Source organism: Acomys minous (genome assembly GCF_964271855.1).
Source record: "Acomys minous genome assembly, chromosome: 1".
Taxonomy (NCBI): Eukaryota; Metazoa; Chordata; class Mammalia; order Rodentia; family Muridae; genus Acomys; species Acomys minous.
The window spans coordinates 36,782,036-36,798,940 of record NC_140483.1 but is presented as its reverse complement, the minus strand read 5'-3'; the positions used below and the strand labels follow the sequence as shown (position 1 = coordinate 36,798,940).

Below are 16,905 nucleotides of genomic sequence, written 5' to 3'. Positions count from 1 at the left end.
ATGACCACAGTTCACTTTCCTTTAGCAGTAAGCTTTATTCCACACATAAATGATTTAGCTGCTGGACAACAAAATGCCCTTCTCTTGCCTTAATGTTGGCTGTTATTTCTTAATGTTGTGTATACTTAATATTAGAAGACCATTTCCTCTTATAATTTGTTATTTATTGCCTCTTAGGAAACCAAATACTAATTATTTAGCATATTAGAATTATGTGTAGCCAGAATTAAAATTAAAATCTAGGGTTTTTTTTTTTCCTATTAAGTTAGAGAGACAGCATCTCTCTGTATCACCCTGGCCATCCTGGAACTCACTATGTAGACCAGACTGGCCTCAACTCAGAGAAATTCTCCTTCCTCTGCCTCCTGGGATTAAAGGTGTGTACCACCACACCCAATTGAAAATTAAATCCGAAGAAAAAGCTCCTGAAAGTAAAAAATGCAGTAACTACAGTCTGTATACCATGAAAAATTTAGCGCTTCTTGGGTTTTTTTGTTGTTGTTGTTGTTGTTTGGTTTTTTGAGACAGGGTTTCTCTGTGTATCCTTAGCTGTCCTTTGTAGACCAGGCTGGCCTCACATTCACAGCGATTCACCTGCCTCTGCCTCCAGAGCGCTGGGATTAAGACAGGCGCCACCACACCCAGCATCTTCTCTTTATTAGACAAGGCTCAGCTGGCCGGGAAGCCCTAGGGAGCTTCCTGTCTCCATAGCAGCAGCACTGAGATTGGTAGGTGCACCTCAAACTGGGCTGGGCTTTTCTGCATGGATCCTGGGCTCTGACCTCAGGGCCTCGTGCTTAGATGGTAAGCACTTCAATAAAGCCATCTCACTCGCTCCAAATCTGACATACAGGATGTTAGTAAGTGCATACCCTTCCATCACCACCTGTGGGCAAGAAGGAACAGGAAGTAGGACGTCAAAGCCCGCCGGTTAGCACTGCATGTGCTTTAGCTATTCAGCCTTCCACACTTCCCCACATTTACAGCTGCTTTCTATTTCCGAGAAGGGAGTCTTGAGTGTTTTGGTAGAAACTCCACTGATTCTGTTGACCGCTCCCGAGAGTGTAAACTTACAAATATTCTTTCAATGTACAAAGGTGGGATGTCTACTTTATGACCCCTTCAATTGGTTAATTTGGTTCGTTGCGGTACTGAAGATTGAATGCGGTCCTGTGCGCACTATGCAGGCGATCTTCTAGGGCTTCTTTTTTGTTTGTTTGTTTGTTTGTTTTGTTTTTTCGAGACAGGGTTTCTCTGTGTAGCCTTGGCCATCCTGGACTCACTTTGTAGACCAGGCTGGCCTCGAACTCACAGCGATCCGCCTGCCTCTGCCTCCCGAGGGCTGGGATTAAAAGCGTGCGCCACCACGCCCGGCTAGGGCTTTTTTTATCTGGGGGTTCCTGGTTGCCTCATGACACTTGCAACAGATATTGTCCCAGCCTCCAAATCACCCACGTAACCCAAGAACTTCCCACTTCCCCCCACCGGCTCCTCTCAGGATCGTAAACATGTTATGCTTTAAAATTTATACACTCATGTACAGGCATTCATAAAGGTCTTATGCACACACAAGGTACCTACAGCAGTTCTAGGGGACTAAGGGAAGATCTCACTTAAACTCCAGGCCGGGCAGTGGTGGTGTATGCCTTTAATCCCAGCACTTGGGAGGCAGAGGTAAGTGGGTCGCTGTGAGTTCGAGGCCATCCTAGCCTAGAAAGCAAGTCCAGGACAGCCAGGACTACACAGAAAAAGCCTGTCTCAAAAAACCAAAACCAAAACCAACTTACAACACTAAGGCACAAGTTAAACTTAGCCAATTAATTAGGTTGCAGAAAGGAAGTCAGGAAAAGAGGAAGTAGTCCAAGAATGTAAGAACGTGCAGGAGAAAAGGAGCCAAACGCCCTGTCCAGCGTGGAGTGTAAGTGTCCCCATCCCCACCGTGTTTGCTCAGGTGAGACTACACTTTCCCTACCAGGCAAGAGGATCCTCACCACACAAGAGTTCTTGTGGTCAGCCAGTAAAACCTTCCTTAAGAGAAGACTACAGAATGTTACTCCGACCTCGGTAAGGACAACACTGAGTAAGCCCATCCTCTTCATGCCCTTTATGAGCACTCCAGGCACGCACAGCCGACGTAAAGGGCACTCAGTGAGATCACACGGGGCTCTGGTTTCCATCTTTAGCTTAGGCACTGATCAATGACATAAAAACATACAACTTTCATCTCTGTTAGCTCTCAGTGAAAGAAGCTCAGTTTACTGTTTTGTTCTGAGAATTAGAAAATGTAAAGAGAATTAGAAATGTAAAGAAAGCAATTGAAGGAACGCAAATTTCCTTGCTAGAAAATGCAAAACTGATGTATTGTATTGTGAACTTCTTGGCCTACTATTGTCTTCAAAGTTACAGAGCTCCGAATTCCCTCTCTTACGTTGATTACTTTCTCGTTTGAAAGAATCATAAGCAAAGTAGAGTTCAGGCCATAACTAACGTGCGGATGCTTTTCCTTTAGCAGCGCTGGAGTGAACCCAGGGCCTCCCATGTGCTAGGCAGGTATTCTGCCGCTAACGCAACACCCCAAGCCCAGCTTTAGGAGATAGTGACACTATTTAGCCAGGCTGACTATTTAGCCCCAATGCCCAGGAAGTCACTTCCCTTTTATTCATTTACTTACTAGGGTTAAGGCTGGACCCAGGGCCATGTGCATGCTAACCGAGTGTGTTCTCTTTGACCTCTTATCAGGCGATCGAGGTTGGTGAGATGGCTCAGCAGGTAAGGGAAGGTGCCATCAAGCCCGAGCCTGAGTTAAGACCCCCAGAACCCACATGGTAAAAGAGAAATAACTCCCAAAACTTATACTCAGGCCTACTACTCCGTAAGTACTGAGATGTGTATGTTCACGTAAAATAAAATGTAAAAAAAACCAAAAAACAAAACCCCAAAAACTTAAAAAAAAAAAAACAAACCCTTTTTATTCTTTGTGAATTTCACATCATGCACTGCAATCCCACTCAACTCCCCATTCCTCTCTATCTGCCCTCCGCCTTTACACTCACACCCCCAAAAGAAAAGAAAAAACAAAAACAAAACATCCCACAGCAGAGTGTCACAGTGTACCCTTTGCCTAAACAGCTTTACTTGCAAATGCTCAGTGAAATGAGTCATTGGCCTGGTTCAAGCCCTCTGGTTTCTACTACACTTTCAGTACTGGATCCGAAGCAGGAGTCCTCTTGGACATCCTGTTGATGGCCTGTTGGTCAGCCTGCCAGCTCTCCTGTGCCCACATCACCAGGGCAAGCTCTACTGGTGCTGGCCAGGCAAAGTGTGGCCCGCTCTCCGGAGTGCTGCAGCCCAAGAGGGGCAGGGTGGAGACATTCCTGAGTTCATATCCTCAGTCACAGTGCCTTTATGGGTGGGTGGCTGTCAAAATATCTATTTTGTGTAAAGCACAATAAACAGATATACAATGAATATGTGGCATTAAAAATGAGAGGGAGTGAACAGAAAAAGGAAGTCTAAAAAGGCTCTTTTGAGAGGCAATTCAACACTTACAAACCCTGCTTTAGGGACTCTTAAGAAATCAAAAGTCACTGGGAGTGGCGGTGCACACCTTTAATCTCGGCACTTGGAAGGCAGAGGCAGGTGGATCTCTCAGAGTTCAAGGCCAGCCTGGTCTACAAAGTGAGTCCAGGGCAGCCAAGGATACACAGAGAAACCTTGTCCCGAAGAAGGAAAAGAAAGAAAGAAAGAAAAAAGAAATCAAGAGTCTAACACAACCACCTATTTGAATGGTAACTCAAATTCATGGATTTAAAAAAACAACTCACGATCACTCCATTTTTACACAATGTATTTTTTTGGCCTAAGCTTCTCTTAGTCAAGGCCATTAAAATTTGCAAAGAAAAAAATTGGATTAATTAAAAAACAGGCTCACAAGTCATTAAAGTTTATAATACACAGAGTACAAACACAAAAAGTCAATTTATTTAAATTACTAAAATAGCTTTTAAAGTTATTTACACATAGCTGCTACAATCATTTTTCCTGAAAGATATAAGCAACATATCACTTCAAAGTTATTTAAGCCAGTGGAATATTTAATAAAATACTATTTCCATATATGTATGTAAAAATACTTTCAAAAACGTTTTTTCATAGTTCTTTAGAAAATAAACTTGATCATCTGACTTGTGACAGGAAGAGATTATAATAAAGGTACAAATACTGGTAGTTTCCCTGGAAAGAAGGTAGACCATGCTCTACCACTCACCATGAGACTCCCAGAGGGCAAAGGAGGCTTAACTAGTACTCTAAATTTTCACTTAGATGCCTATGAACAAAAGACCTCAAGGTGGATCTAAAATGATAAGAGTAGAAAACAAAAAAAAGCAACAGACAAATGAGAAAGCCCAGTGATAAGTGTAAAAAAAAAACAAAAAACAAAAAAAACCCTGAAACACTCCAGCAGTAGACACATATGTCCAACACTCTTTAAGTGTGGTAAGGACCACTCTTTTTGGCTTGAGGCACTCAAAATTGATCATGTGATAGAATACTTTTGTATTCATTATGGAGTGCTATACAAGGACTTTAGTACACACAGACAAGCAGAAAACGGAGTTCTCTTCAATAGCCCAGCAGTTTACCCCCATTTTTAAAGTTGTCTGTATGTGCTGTGCTTGCCTGCGTGTGTGGTGTATGTGGCTGTGCGTGTGTGGTGTGTGTGTCTGTGCATGTGGGTGTGTGTGGGGGGGTTGTTGAGACAGTTTTCATTCTGCAGCTCGGACAGGCTAGCTGGAAACTCACTACATAGCTAACAATGGCCTTGGATTCACAGCCACGCTCCTGCTTTAGCTTCCCAAGTGCTGGTGTTGTAGACATGAGTCACCCAACTTTGAAATGTTTTTCCACTGCTGGAGGATGTAATTCACCGGCAGAGCACCTGACCAGTAGTAGGCTTGGGGTCCTAGGTTCAATCCCTAGTATGGGCAAAAAGTAAAAAAATAAATAAATAAAAAATAAAATCCCAAGCTATCAAGTTGAGGATGTACTGGACACTGTATTTCTTTAAAACAAAAACTGTCAGGTGTTATCAAAAAGAGATTGCCTACCTTTAAAACTGTTAGAAGTTAATTGAGGAAATAAACTGTATCATATACAGGCTTTAAGAATCCTGGAAGGAAGCCGTGGTGGCGCACGCCTTTAATCCCAGCCCTCGGGAGGCAGAGGCAGGCAGATCGCTGTGAGTTCGAGGCCAGCCTGGTCTACAAAGCGAGTCCAGGACAGCCAAGGCTACACAGAGAAACCCTGTCTCAAAAAACAAACACAAAAACAAACAAACAAAAATCTTGGGAGGACCACAGAACTCTTCTTTACTGGGGAGTGGGACTGAGATAGGGTCCTGATAATATCTATATCTATATATTCCAGGCTGGCTTTGAAAGATGTTGCACTTTGATGAGTGCTGAGATTCCAGGTGTGTGGAATGCTGGTTACGGAACCCAGGGTACCACACGAGCTGGGCAAATGGTCTACCGCTGAGCTTTAGCCTCACACCAACAACTTCTCAAGTGGTGAAAAAGACAGCAGTAAAAAAGCAAATTGTAGCAGTTCACTGAGGTAACTAACAGCCTAGACATGTTTGAGTAACCCACCTCTCAGAGGCTTTTGTCACGCTCATGCTTTTTTTTTTAAAGTAGCATTTCATTTTAAAAACTTTAAAACTTTTTTTTAATGATTATTACTATTTTTTTTAAAGACAGTTTCTCATGTAGTCCAGGGTTTCAGAAAACACTATATGGATGAGGCTGGCCTTGAACTTCTGATCCTCCTGACTACCCTGAGCAAATGCTGGGATTACAGGCATGTCTCACCATGCCCAGCTTGCAGCTGTCATTTTTCTTCCATTTCCTTCTCTTAAACAGTTTCTCTGTTTTCCTCTCTAAAAACCAGGTTTGGGGGGGAGGGTGGCTAAACTGCACACCCACATCATCTTTCATGACTTTTGCTTTTAAAGGAAGAAACTAAGAATTCCACCTTAAATGGTATAAAAGAAAGAATAATGGCTACAATTAGGTAGCTGCCACACTAATAGGGTCACAAACAAACAACCAAACAAATCCAAAGTTAAATATAAAGCTGCTCCTTTGAGAAAGGAAGCTCGTCCCTCTCGCTGGTCACACACAGCAAGAATGATCCAGTCAGAACGGGAGGAAGCAGACCCTCAGAGAGCTGCATATACTTTAGACTATGCTAAACACCCTTAGCAGTTCTCAGTAGAAACAGGCACGATTCTCTCAAATCACAGATAATTAGGCTGCATAAGTGATTTAGACATTCCATCTTTATGTATGAATTTCCTTTAAAACAAAACCAGTTTTCGGAAACTGCTCCCAATTCTGTCTCTGGTTACCAAGTCTGAAATCTACTCAGACTTGAGACAGGAGTTCGGTTTTTCTCGATCACAGGCAGCTGCCCCCTTTCAGGGTGTTTTCAGGCTGCACGGGCAGCACGAGGTGGGAAATGCGGCTCCACAGCCCGTTCAGCTTGTCTGGGTCCATGTGGTTGTAGGAGCTGGCCGTTTCGGAGCTGGTGAACTTAACTTTGAGGAAATCCCGTACTTTCTCTTCAATTTCCTTTAGGCCCAGGCTGGCTTTCAGCGTCTTCTCCTCCAGCAGCACAGTCAGGACCAGGGCTACGTCTTTGAAGGCAGCGTTCTCATGGTCGCAGTACTTATAGAAGATCAGGGTGGAGCCTGCCGGCAGGGATTCAAAGCGGTGGACCACAGCTGCATTCTGGCCATTTCTAAACCCGTCGTCCAGTTCTTGATCTACTTGTTGTTTGACAACGTCACTGTCTTGATCAGCTTTACGGGCCCCGTCAATTCGGATGGCAGGGAGACTGCGGAAGGAGGAGTAGGCATCGGCGATCTGTTCACTCAGACACTTGAGCACTTCTTCAGCATCTTGGGCTGCAGTGAGCAGCAGGATGGCGGGCTGGGGCCGAGGGACAGAGCTGTTCAGGTGTCTTTCTAGGAATGTTGTGCCTCTTTTCCACAGCTTCTCGTCTTGACTCTGGTACTTTGACTGAAGTTGCTTCATCTGGTTCTGGAATTCTTGAACGGCGGTGGTTTCTACTGCAGGAGTATGAAAGAACCAAAACATTGCCACAGCAAGGACGGCAACGAGACCCAGCCACCACCATTTTGTCTTGACACGAGATCCATTCTGAGGTTGTATGGCTACTTGTGCTAAGGAAAAAAGGACATACATATCACATTAAACCTGGGTCCTCTGCATGAGCAGCGCACGCTCTCAACTGCTGAGCTGCAACCTCCCCGCCTCTGCCTTGTGAGTGCTGGCATTAAAGGTATGCCTGGCTCTGGATGACTAAGAGGGAACACTTTAAAGAAGGGAGCTGGATTTTTTTTTTCTTCAGAAATAAATATATCCTCTTCAATAAAAGCTCATAGACCTATGGAGATTTTATATCTATGTGATATATGCAAGAAAGATGGTTCTAAAGAAAGAATTTAAGTATGAAATGGTGTAAACATAATTTCAGAAGTAAAACTATAAAGTAAAACTTATGAGCATTTTCTTAATAGTTGGGAAGTAAATGATAGGTGCTTTATAAAGCACTGCTTAATTTAGAAAAATCAGCAGTTAACATGGCTAAGTATATAAAGTAGAATATTTCTGAAATATATGAAGAAAGGATTTGAAGCAGGGTGCGGTTAGCACACACGCCTGTAATCCCAGCACTCGGGATTCTGTGAGTTCGAGGCCAGCCTGGTCTACAAAGTGAGGCCAGGACAGCCGAGGCTACACAGAGAAATCCTGACTTGAAAAGCCAAGGGGGAAAAAAGGATGAAAAAAAAAAAAAGGATTCAATGTGTTTCCCATACACTAGAGCAGCTACTTGTCTGTGTAAATTAACTATACTTATATAATCTATCTTTGTGGCATGCAAGTTGATGGTGTAAAACTCTGGCACTGAACTTGTCATTATCACTGGAGATAATTACGGTACCATTTTATTTGCATAATGCTTTTTAATTTATATAGCATTTTCATAGATCACTTCATTTACCAATAAATAACTTGCAATCCCACTTATGAATCTGTTATTTTTTAAGAGATTTATTTATTATGTTTACAGTGCTCTGCCTGCATGAACAGCTGCAGACCAGAAGAGGGGACCAAATCTCATTACAGATGGTTGTGAGCCACCATGTGGTTGCTGGGAATTGAACTCAGGACCTCTGGCAGAGCAGGCAGTGCTCTTAACTTCTGAGCCATTTCTCCAGCCCATCCAAATCTGTTATTTATTGATTACTTTAGTCTGATAGATGTAGTAGGGACCTTCTAGAACAGCAGATCTCAAAGTGTGGCCTGCAGCTATCTTGAACACTACTTGGTTGTGCAGTCTCTAATTAACACTAAGAAATTTTGGTTCTGGCCACTGTGGTGACAGTTGCCCTAACGGTGGAATAGCTGGATGTGAAGAAGTGATGCTTTCGGCAGGAATTCCTGGAAACAGGCACTAAGCTGTGTTAGCACAGCCACTGTAGGTTTCACTGCCAGTATACAAGGTTAAAAGTAATTGGGGATGCCAGGTGTTGTGGCGCACACCTTTAATCCCAGCACTCAGGGGGCAGGTGGCTTTCTGTAAGTTCAAGGCCAGCCTGGTCTACATAGTGAATTCCAGGCCAGCCAGTGCTATGCAGAGAGACCTTGTTTCAAACAAAAAAACAAAAATTAGGAGAAGGGCTGGTAGGTGGCTCAGTAGGTAAAGGTGCCTGTCACTAAGCCTGATGTCACTAAGCCTGATGACCCGAGTTTGATCTCTAGTACCCACATGTTATGATAAGAAGAAAACTGATTCTGAAAGTTGTCCTCTGACCTCCACGCACATAAAAAATAAATGTAGTAAAATTTTAAAGGGGGAGAGGAAGAAGCAGTTTCATTTAAGACTGCCCTTCAGGCAGTAGCTAAATTAACTTTGTTCGAGCTCGGTGCTTCAGCTGGGGCAGGGTGTAGCTTGGTGTAAATGTGTGGCATATGTAAGGCCCTCAGCACGATATCCAGCACCCATAACACAAAACAAAACAAAAAAACTCAAGACCTTTAATGGTCTGAGTACACGTTTTCAGTGTCCTATGTAAAAAACAGAAGAACATCTGCTGCAAAGCACAGACTATGGGTGTCCAAAGGAAAAGGGCTCTAACTGAACTGCAAGGTAGTTTAAAAAGTGCATGCCCTTTTTACTTGAGAAATGATTGCCAATCTATGGCTAGTCACATTCCTGCATTTCACAGCTATTTCTTGAAAAATGAACAATATATGCCTGGCACTTTGTGAGTGAGGGCACTGAACTCCTGTCAACCCTCCCACTGCTCCTCACTACAGCACTATCATCCCCAGCACTGGGATGACGGACGTGAGTCACCACTCCTGGTAATGTTTCATTCCTGAGTTTGATAGTGACATTTACAAATGTAATCTTGTATACAGTACACAAATGTCAACATTCAGAAAATGCACATACCATTTGCTTCGTTTCCTTGAGAGGCAGTCTCACTACGGACACTTGGCTAGTCTAACACTCTCTATGGAGACCAGGCTGACCTCAGACTCATGAGTGGTCCTTCTGCCTTCCCCTTTTGAGTGCTGGCATGGGATGCATCTGCCTAGACACACTGCTTTAAAGACCACACCTAGTGACCATCGCACATCTCAGTGAATCAGGATTTCCTAATGACCCGTGCCTGTAGCCTCGGCACCTGGAAGGTGGAGGCAGTAGCATCAGTAGGTTCAAGGCCAGCTTCAGCTAGGTAGTGAGTTCAAGGCCAACACTGGCTCTATAAAAGCTTACCTCAAATAAGATAAAACAACAACCAACCACCAAAAAGGAACTACCAAAGAAAACAACTCTAGAAAATGGCAATGAATTTTAATGCAAGAACACAAAAAAATTCATTAACAGTTTCTGATTTCACACTTCAAACTACACTTAAGAAAATACCGCCTTTCCTCTTTTGTGCCATGTCCTTTTGTGCACTCATTTCTACTTCCTTAGCATTTATTTTTACTCCCTCCCAGTCTTCTTTCTAGTGTTTTATGCTTTACCCACATTTACATCTATTTAATATATTTAAGTATACTATACTTTGTACATATACAAACATACATTATAGGCTGGAACCTGCATATAAGAGATCATGTAGCTTTTGTCTGAGTTTGGGCCGCTTTCCTTATGTTATACTTTCCAGATACATCCATTTCCTTGAAAATTCTGTAATTTCATCATTCTTAACCTCTGAATAAAATTCCATTGTGTGTGTATGCCATATTTTCATTGTCCATCTGCTGGTGAACATACAGGCTGGTTCCACTTCCTTGCTGTCATGAACAGCAATAAACATGGATGGATGTGCTCTGTGGTAAGACACTGAGTTCTGTGGCTGTGTGCCCGGCTGATAGAAGTGGGTCATATGGCGGCTCTGTGATTTTTGGGAAACCGCCATGACAATCTCTGTAACAGTTGCACTCGTGTGCACTCCCACCAGGAGGAAAGAAGGGGGCCTTTCCCCTACATCCTCACTAGTAGTTACTGTCAGTTGTTCAATGTTGAAGTTGCAAGGAAAGTCCACAATCCATAAAAAGGCTTTAAAAATTCTTTCTATCTGAACAATACTCTTAGCTAAATACAGAAGTAGATGTGAGACTCCAAGTAAAGTTTACTAAACTAGAGACTAATTTCTAGGTAAATAAGAATAGGTTTAACGCAATTTTTTTCCTTCTTAAAGTACCTCAGAAAGTTAAAAAATAAACTATTATGTGGCCCAGCAACACCACTGCTGGGTATATATCCAAAGAGATGAATTCAGCACGTGCAGCCCAGCGTTCGGACCCTGCAGCCCAGGGTCACTACAGCAATGATCCACAACACCAAGCAACGGAGACAGACGTCCACCCGCTGATGAGACGGGAAGAAAAATCATCCAGAAGAAAGAGTCCTGTCATTTCCAAAGTAATTAAAACTCTTTGTGGGTACGTTATCAGTGTAGAGAGAGACAAAAACTTGAGACTTGCTAGTGATTGCTTAGTGCTCATTATTCATGGAAACAGGCTTTGGGAGTAAAAAACGTCCTCAAGGCTAGATACGAGGCAAGTGCTCCAGTTTAGTTCAAATACAGGTCCGTGGACTCTAAAATCTGCAGCATTTGCTCCTGTCAACTATGCACTGCCTTTCCACTAATCCAGCAGTGGTACTGTCTTACATGTAGTTTGGAATGTGAAATCAGAAACTGTTAATGAATTTTTTTATGCTCTTGCATTAAAATTCATTGCCATTTTCTAGAGTTGTTTTCTTTGGTAGTTCCTTTTTGGTGGTTGGTTGTTGTTTTATCTTATTTGAGGTAAGCTTTTATAGAGCCAGTGTTGGCCTTGAACCTATTGATGCTACTGCCTCCACCTTCCAGGTGCCCAGGCTACACTGCAGCTTTCAGTCAATTTGTTAGTATCATGTGTGTGTGCACAGGCCATGGTGTGTAAACGTAGGTCAGAGTATAACTTTGTAGAGTCACTTCTCTCTCCTCCTTCATGTGGGTTCTGCGCTCAGGTGGTGAGAAGCTTGTACAGTAAGGTTTTTACCCGCTAAACAATCTCTTTCGCCCTCCTTATCAGCATTTATTTTTGGTATTACGAACAATAAAATCAAGAAGAAACTGGATGTTTCATATAGTTTGCCTACACAGAATTAAATACATATTTTTCCCCATGGAAATGCTCATATGACGCTTCAAACCCATTGTGTCACACAGCTGTCAAAAAAGGGTTAAAACAAATACAGGCCACCAAGTTTGGACACACTTAACGAACAGATAAACTTACGATGGCTGGAGGTTGATGGAGGCTGGACTCTATAGTCTGATTCCTGAATGCTGTTATCTAAAATAAAAAAAAATAATTTCAAAAGACCATCAATTTTATGTTTTGTTTGCCCACTTATTTACATTAGAGAAAGAAAATGAAAATTCTACCAAAAGAAGGCAGAGGCCAGGCAGACTATGCGAATGCCTGCTACACCGCAGGCTCCTTCACAGTTAATTGCAGCAACACTGATCCAGTACAGAGTGAACATTTAAACACTAGTGTTGAGAGAAAGCCTTGCAGCTTATGTAATAAGAACAGGAAACTCTGGAAGAAAGGTAAGAGGTCAAAGAAGATAAGGCCACCATGACAAAGCATGACATCATCTGGGAAATGGCCATTTACTAAACCACTTCCTGGTGAAACTGCTGTAAAGTGAAGGGAAATGTAGAGCATAGATTACTAAATTACAAGGACTAAGGTGTCCCCACAGAAAACTCAATCTTAAATCCTCATTTCCTATCTTAGAATGGCTGAAATAGTTCCTCTGGGGACTCTGACCATTTAGAATTTTAATTAATATTTTTAAGACAAAACCAAACCTGTTTCAGGAGACAGACAGGCTTAGCAACGTCACTGGTCTGGCCTCCATTTGCTGTTTTAGCCATCGACCACTTCCTGTAGTAACTTTAATAGGGACAACTTCTGAATACATAAACGATCTTCCTTGTGCTTATTAACAGCTTCTACTTGAGGAAGACTGGGCTAGACCACAGGAATAAAGTCACCACTCCTAAGATACAGAAATTGCCAGAAAACATACACAAAACCAAAACACTCAACAACCAAGTAGGACAAAATGGCATCTTAACTCTAAGAGCCATATTGTTTTTCAGTTATTAGTTCTGCTCAAGAAACTTTATTAGAAACTTTTAAATTATGCCAGGAAGTTGTGGTTGCATTATTAAAAATCAATAAAATGTCCCAAATACATCAGATGTTCCTCTTACGTACCTCGTTAGATGGTCACAAGTATCAAATGGAATACATGACAGTGCTGTGATGCTCTACTTTATGATGATGTGACAAATAGCTTTAAATATGTACCACATGCACTGTGTATATAATCCATAAATCATAAACATACTTTTAAGTCTGCTATGTATAAACCGCTAAGGTAGGACATGGCCCAAAGGTTAAACTCTGTCTCTCTCACTAAAATCACTAGAGGCAGTAAGAGAAACACGAAAACTTATAGAGATTTTGGAGTCCCAAGATTATAGCAGCAATCACCCCATAAAAGTCAAGAGTTGAAGGCCATGAACCTGCCACAGTTGCTGATTTGTACATGACACAAATAAGCATTAGCAATTATGTGGTAAAACTCAAAAACTGTGTTTAAAGTAGGGGACTCATCATAGTGCTGAGCTAAAGGTACAGGTGCCTCTGACAGTAAGAAAGCTGGAGGGCAGGAAGTTTTGAATGAGAAAGTGGAGGAGCTGAGAGCTAAAACCCAAGAGCTCTAACGCTAAACTTGGTAACTGTGCTCCCCCTTTCAAGAGGTCTCAAAGCACACTTTAAAGATCTGCTTTCTCCCCGGCCATGGTGGTGCACGCCTTTAATCCCAGCACTTGGGAGGCAGAGGCAGGTAGATCACTGTGAGTTCGAGGCCAGCTTGGTCTACAAAGCAAGTCCAGGACAGCCAAGGCCACACAGAGAAACCCTGTCTTGAAAAACAAACAAATACAACAACAAAAAAGATCTGCTTTCTCAGGACTGGAGAGAGGCCTTGAGTTCAATTCCCAGCAACCACATGGTGGCTCACAACCATTTATAATGTGATCTAATGTCCTCTTCTGGTGTGCAGGTGTACATGCAGGCAGAGCATTGTATACATAATAAACAAATCTTTTTTTAAAAACCTAATTTCTCTAGACATATTTTAAGTGGAAAGAAGTACAGACATTGACTGTACCTTGGCCAAAAGGTTAGGATGCAGATCAAAACCTCAACTGGGTCATTTTATACCCAGGAAAACTCGTGCTAACATGAGATGACAACAAGAAATCAAGTTCCAGGTTCTGAAACACCGACATTAAAAAATATCCCCACCACAGCAAGCAGAAATACACAGCTGACAGAGCAATATGAAATTCAGAATGCTGAAAAGAAAAATGAGACAGGGAGAATTGAGCTAGGCATGATGGCGCACACCTGTGATCACAGCGCTCAAAGAGGCAGCAAGAGGAAGAGGAGGAGGAGGAGGAGGAGGAGAAGGCTGGCGTTGGCTCTGTGAGACCCTGTCCAAAAACCAGAACAGCAGCAACCGAAGAACAAAGAAAAACATCCGGGGAAATGTTTAAACTACTCTCTTGGGTTGAAGAGTAACCTGTATAAAGGCTGTTACAGAGCTGCCACAGGCCTTGTTCACTGTTACACGTATTTTCCTCCTTTCCCTTGTTTTATCCTAAATAAAACTTTGTTAAGGGACTAATGATCTTCCTTCTCCATTAGCCTGGGCACACAGCCCAGCTGTCTTCATGCAGCTACTTCAGCAGCCTGGCTATGGGCATGCACCACTGTGCTCAGCTCGACGTGCGCACACTTCTTGTATGGCCATTTTCTGTCAAGTTTTCTGTCCAAGCTCAACAGAACACATGGAAATGCTAGTTATAAGTACCTACGTCATAATATTATACTAATGTAAGATGACGTAGGAATGCAACATAAAATTCTAAAGTTAGCTACGTATTTGGTGATAAAAAAAAAAAACCTGCTAGGCCGGTCATGCTGATTTTTAATCCCTGTACTTGGGAAGCCGGTGCACAGGGATCTCTGAGGGTTGCAGGTCAATCTGCTCTCTACATTGTTTCCGGCCAGCCAGGGCTATACAGTAAGAGTCGTTCTCACAAAAACAAAACCAACAACAGCCGCAGCACTGCTACATAGCAAACAAATGTCCAACATAATTATTTTTCCTTTTGTAATGCGTATTGTCTTTGAGAAAATAAAAGTTTAAAGAGATTTGGAGAGTGCTGGATGCAGTGGTGCAATGCCTGCAATCCCAGCACTTGCGGAGGCAGGCAGATCTCTATGAGTTCGAGGCCATCTTGGTCTACAAAGTGAGTGCAGGACAGCCAAGGCCACATAGAGAAACCATGTTTCAAAAAACAAAAAGAAAGGTGTGTGTGTGTGTGTGTGTGTGTGTGTGTGTGTGTGTGTGTGTAGAGATATTAGTTTCAAATCCCACATCAGGTGGCTCATAAACACTAGCTCCAAGGGATCTGTCACCCTCTTCTGACCTCTGGAGGTACTGTACAAATACAGAACACACAATTAAGAAAAAATTCTAGAGCTAAAGTGATGGTTCAGCCGCTAAGAAGAGCAATTGGTACTTTTGCAGAGAACCCAGGTTCAGTCCCTGGGGCCCACTGCCTGTAGCTCCAGTTCCAAACCAAAGCCCTTTACTAGGTCATGTACACACACACATACACAAAAATAATTTTTAAAAAATTTAATCTAAAAAAAGTTTTAAAATCTTTTCTTTGCTATTTATTGCCTAGAATACAATATTAAGAAATAAGAAATAGCTGGGCGTGGTGGCGCACACCTTTAATCCCAGCACTGGGGAGGCAGAGGCAGGCAGATGCTGTGAGTTTGAGGCCACCCTGGTCTACAAGGTGAGTCTAGGACAGCTAAGGTTACACAGAGAAACCCTGTCTCAGAAAAACAAAAACAACAACAACAAAAAAAAAAATTAAGAAATAACCCAAGAAGCTCTAAATTTTTCATGGTATACAGACTACTGCATTTTTTTACTTTCAGGAGCTTTTTCTTAGGATTTAATTTTCAATTGGGTGTGGTGGTACACACCTTTAATCCCAGGAGGCAGAGGTAGGAGGATCTCTCTGAGTTGAGGCCAGTCTGGTCTACATAGTGAGTTCCAGGATGGCCAGGGTGATACAGAGAGATGCTGTCTCTCTAACTTAATAGGAAAAAAAACCCTAGATTTTAATTGTAATTCTGGCTACACATAATTCTAATATGCTAAATAATTAGTATTTGGTTTCCTAAGAGGCAATAAATAACAAATTATAAGAGGGAATGGTCTTCTAATATTAAGTATACACAACGTTAAGAAATAACAGCCAAGAGAAGGGCATTACGTTGTGCAGCAGCTAAATAACTCATTTATGTGTGGAATAAAGCTTATTGCTAAAGGAAAGTGAACTGTGGTCATTAGAGATTACCTCCATCAGTTTAGTCAGCCAATCTAGGAGCAAAAGAGCTACTGTGGTTGGATAGGAAAAAGGGGATCCGACCTACCACCGTGGTGTGATGGTGCATGCCTACGCTCCTAACCCTGAGCGGCTGAGGTTGCGTGACGGAGTTCCAGGCAGTGCGGGCCATACAGTGAAACACTGTGCCCATGCCAAAAGCAAACGGTGTACTGTGGGAAGGGCGAGCAGAGAAGCACCATTCAAGGCAGAAATACAGTGGATGTTTTTATACGGCCAAAATAGACATAACCATTACATTTTTGGTGGTTGGTTGATTTTGCACATAGGTTCTTGTTCTAAAGCCTAGGCTGACATGACCTCTCCTTCCTGTTCTAGCCTCCCACACACTGGAGTCATAGACAGGATTTGCTATATCTGACTTGATTTTTTTTCCCCTTTGTTCTTGCATATGATTAAAATAGTGTTTCAAGTACGCTAGCCAAGTGCCCTGCTCCTTAGCTGCATCATTAGCACTGATGTGAATGTATTTCTACAGAAATAATGACAGACTGAGTTCAAAGCATGGTCATTTTATCAATCAATTTACAGGTATTTCTCTCTCTCTCTCTCTCTCTCTCTCTCTCTCTCTCTTTTTTTTTTTTTTGGTGGGGGGGGGGCATTCTCTTTGTGCTAGCCTTGGCTGTCCTGGAGTTGCTTTGTGGACCAGGCTGGCCTCAAACTCACAGCGATCCGACTGCCTCTGCCTCCTGAGTGCTGGGACTAAAGGCGTGTGCCTCCACACCCAGCCCTAC

The 16,905-nt window shown here is 42.5% G+C and overlaps 1 protein-coding gene across 7 annotated transcripts in view; it reads right to left on the bottom strand.

Annotated features, from left to right (window-relative positions):
- Positions 1 to 3,959: 3,959 nt before the first annotated feature.
- Positions 3,960 to 16,905, bottom strand: part of TOR1AIP1 (torsin 1A interacting protein 1) — a 35,084-nt gene continuing 22,138 nt past the window's right edge. For all 7 annotated transcript variants that reach the window (XM_084772564.1, XM_084772562.1, XM_084772561.1 and 4 more), the window contains 2 exons: positions 11,895 to 11,951; positions 3,960 to 7,246 (listed from right to left, as the gene is read on the bottom strand). In XM_084772564.1, the coding sequence (XP_084628690.1) occupies positions 6,459 to 7,246; positions 11,895 to 11,951 (845 nt within the window). In that variant the 3' untranslated portion in view covers positions 3,960 to 6,458. The remainder of the gene's footprint in view (positions 7,247 to 11,894; positions 11,952 to 16,905) is intronic.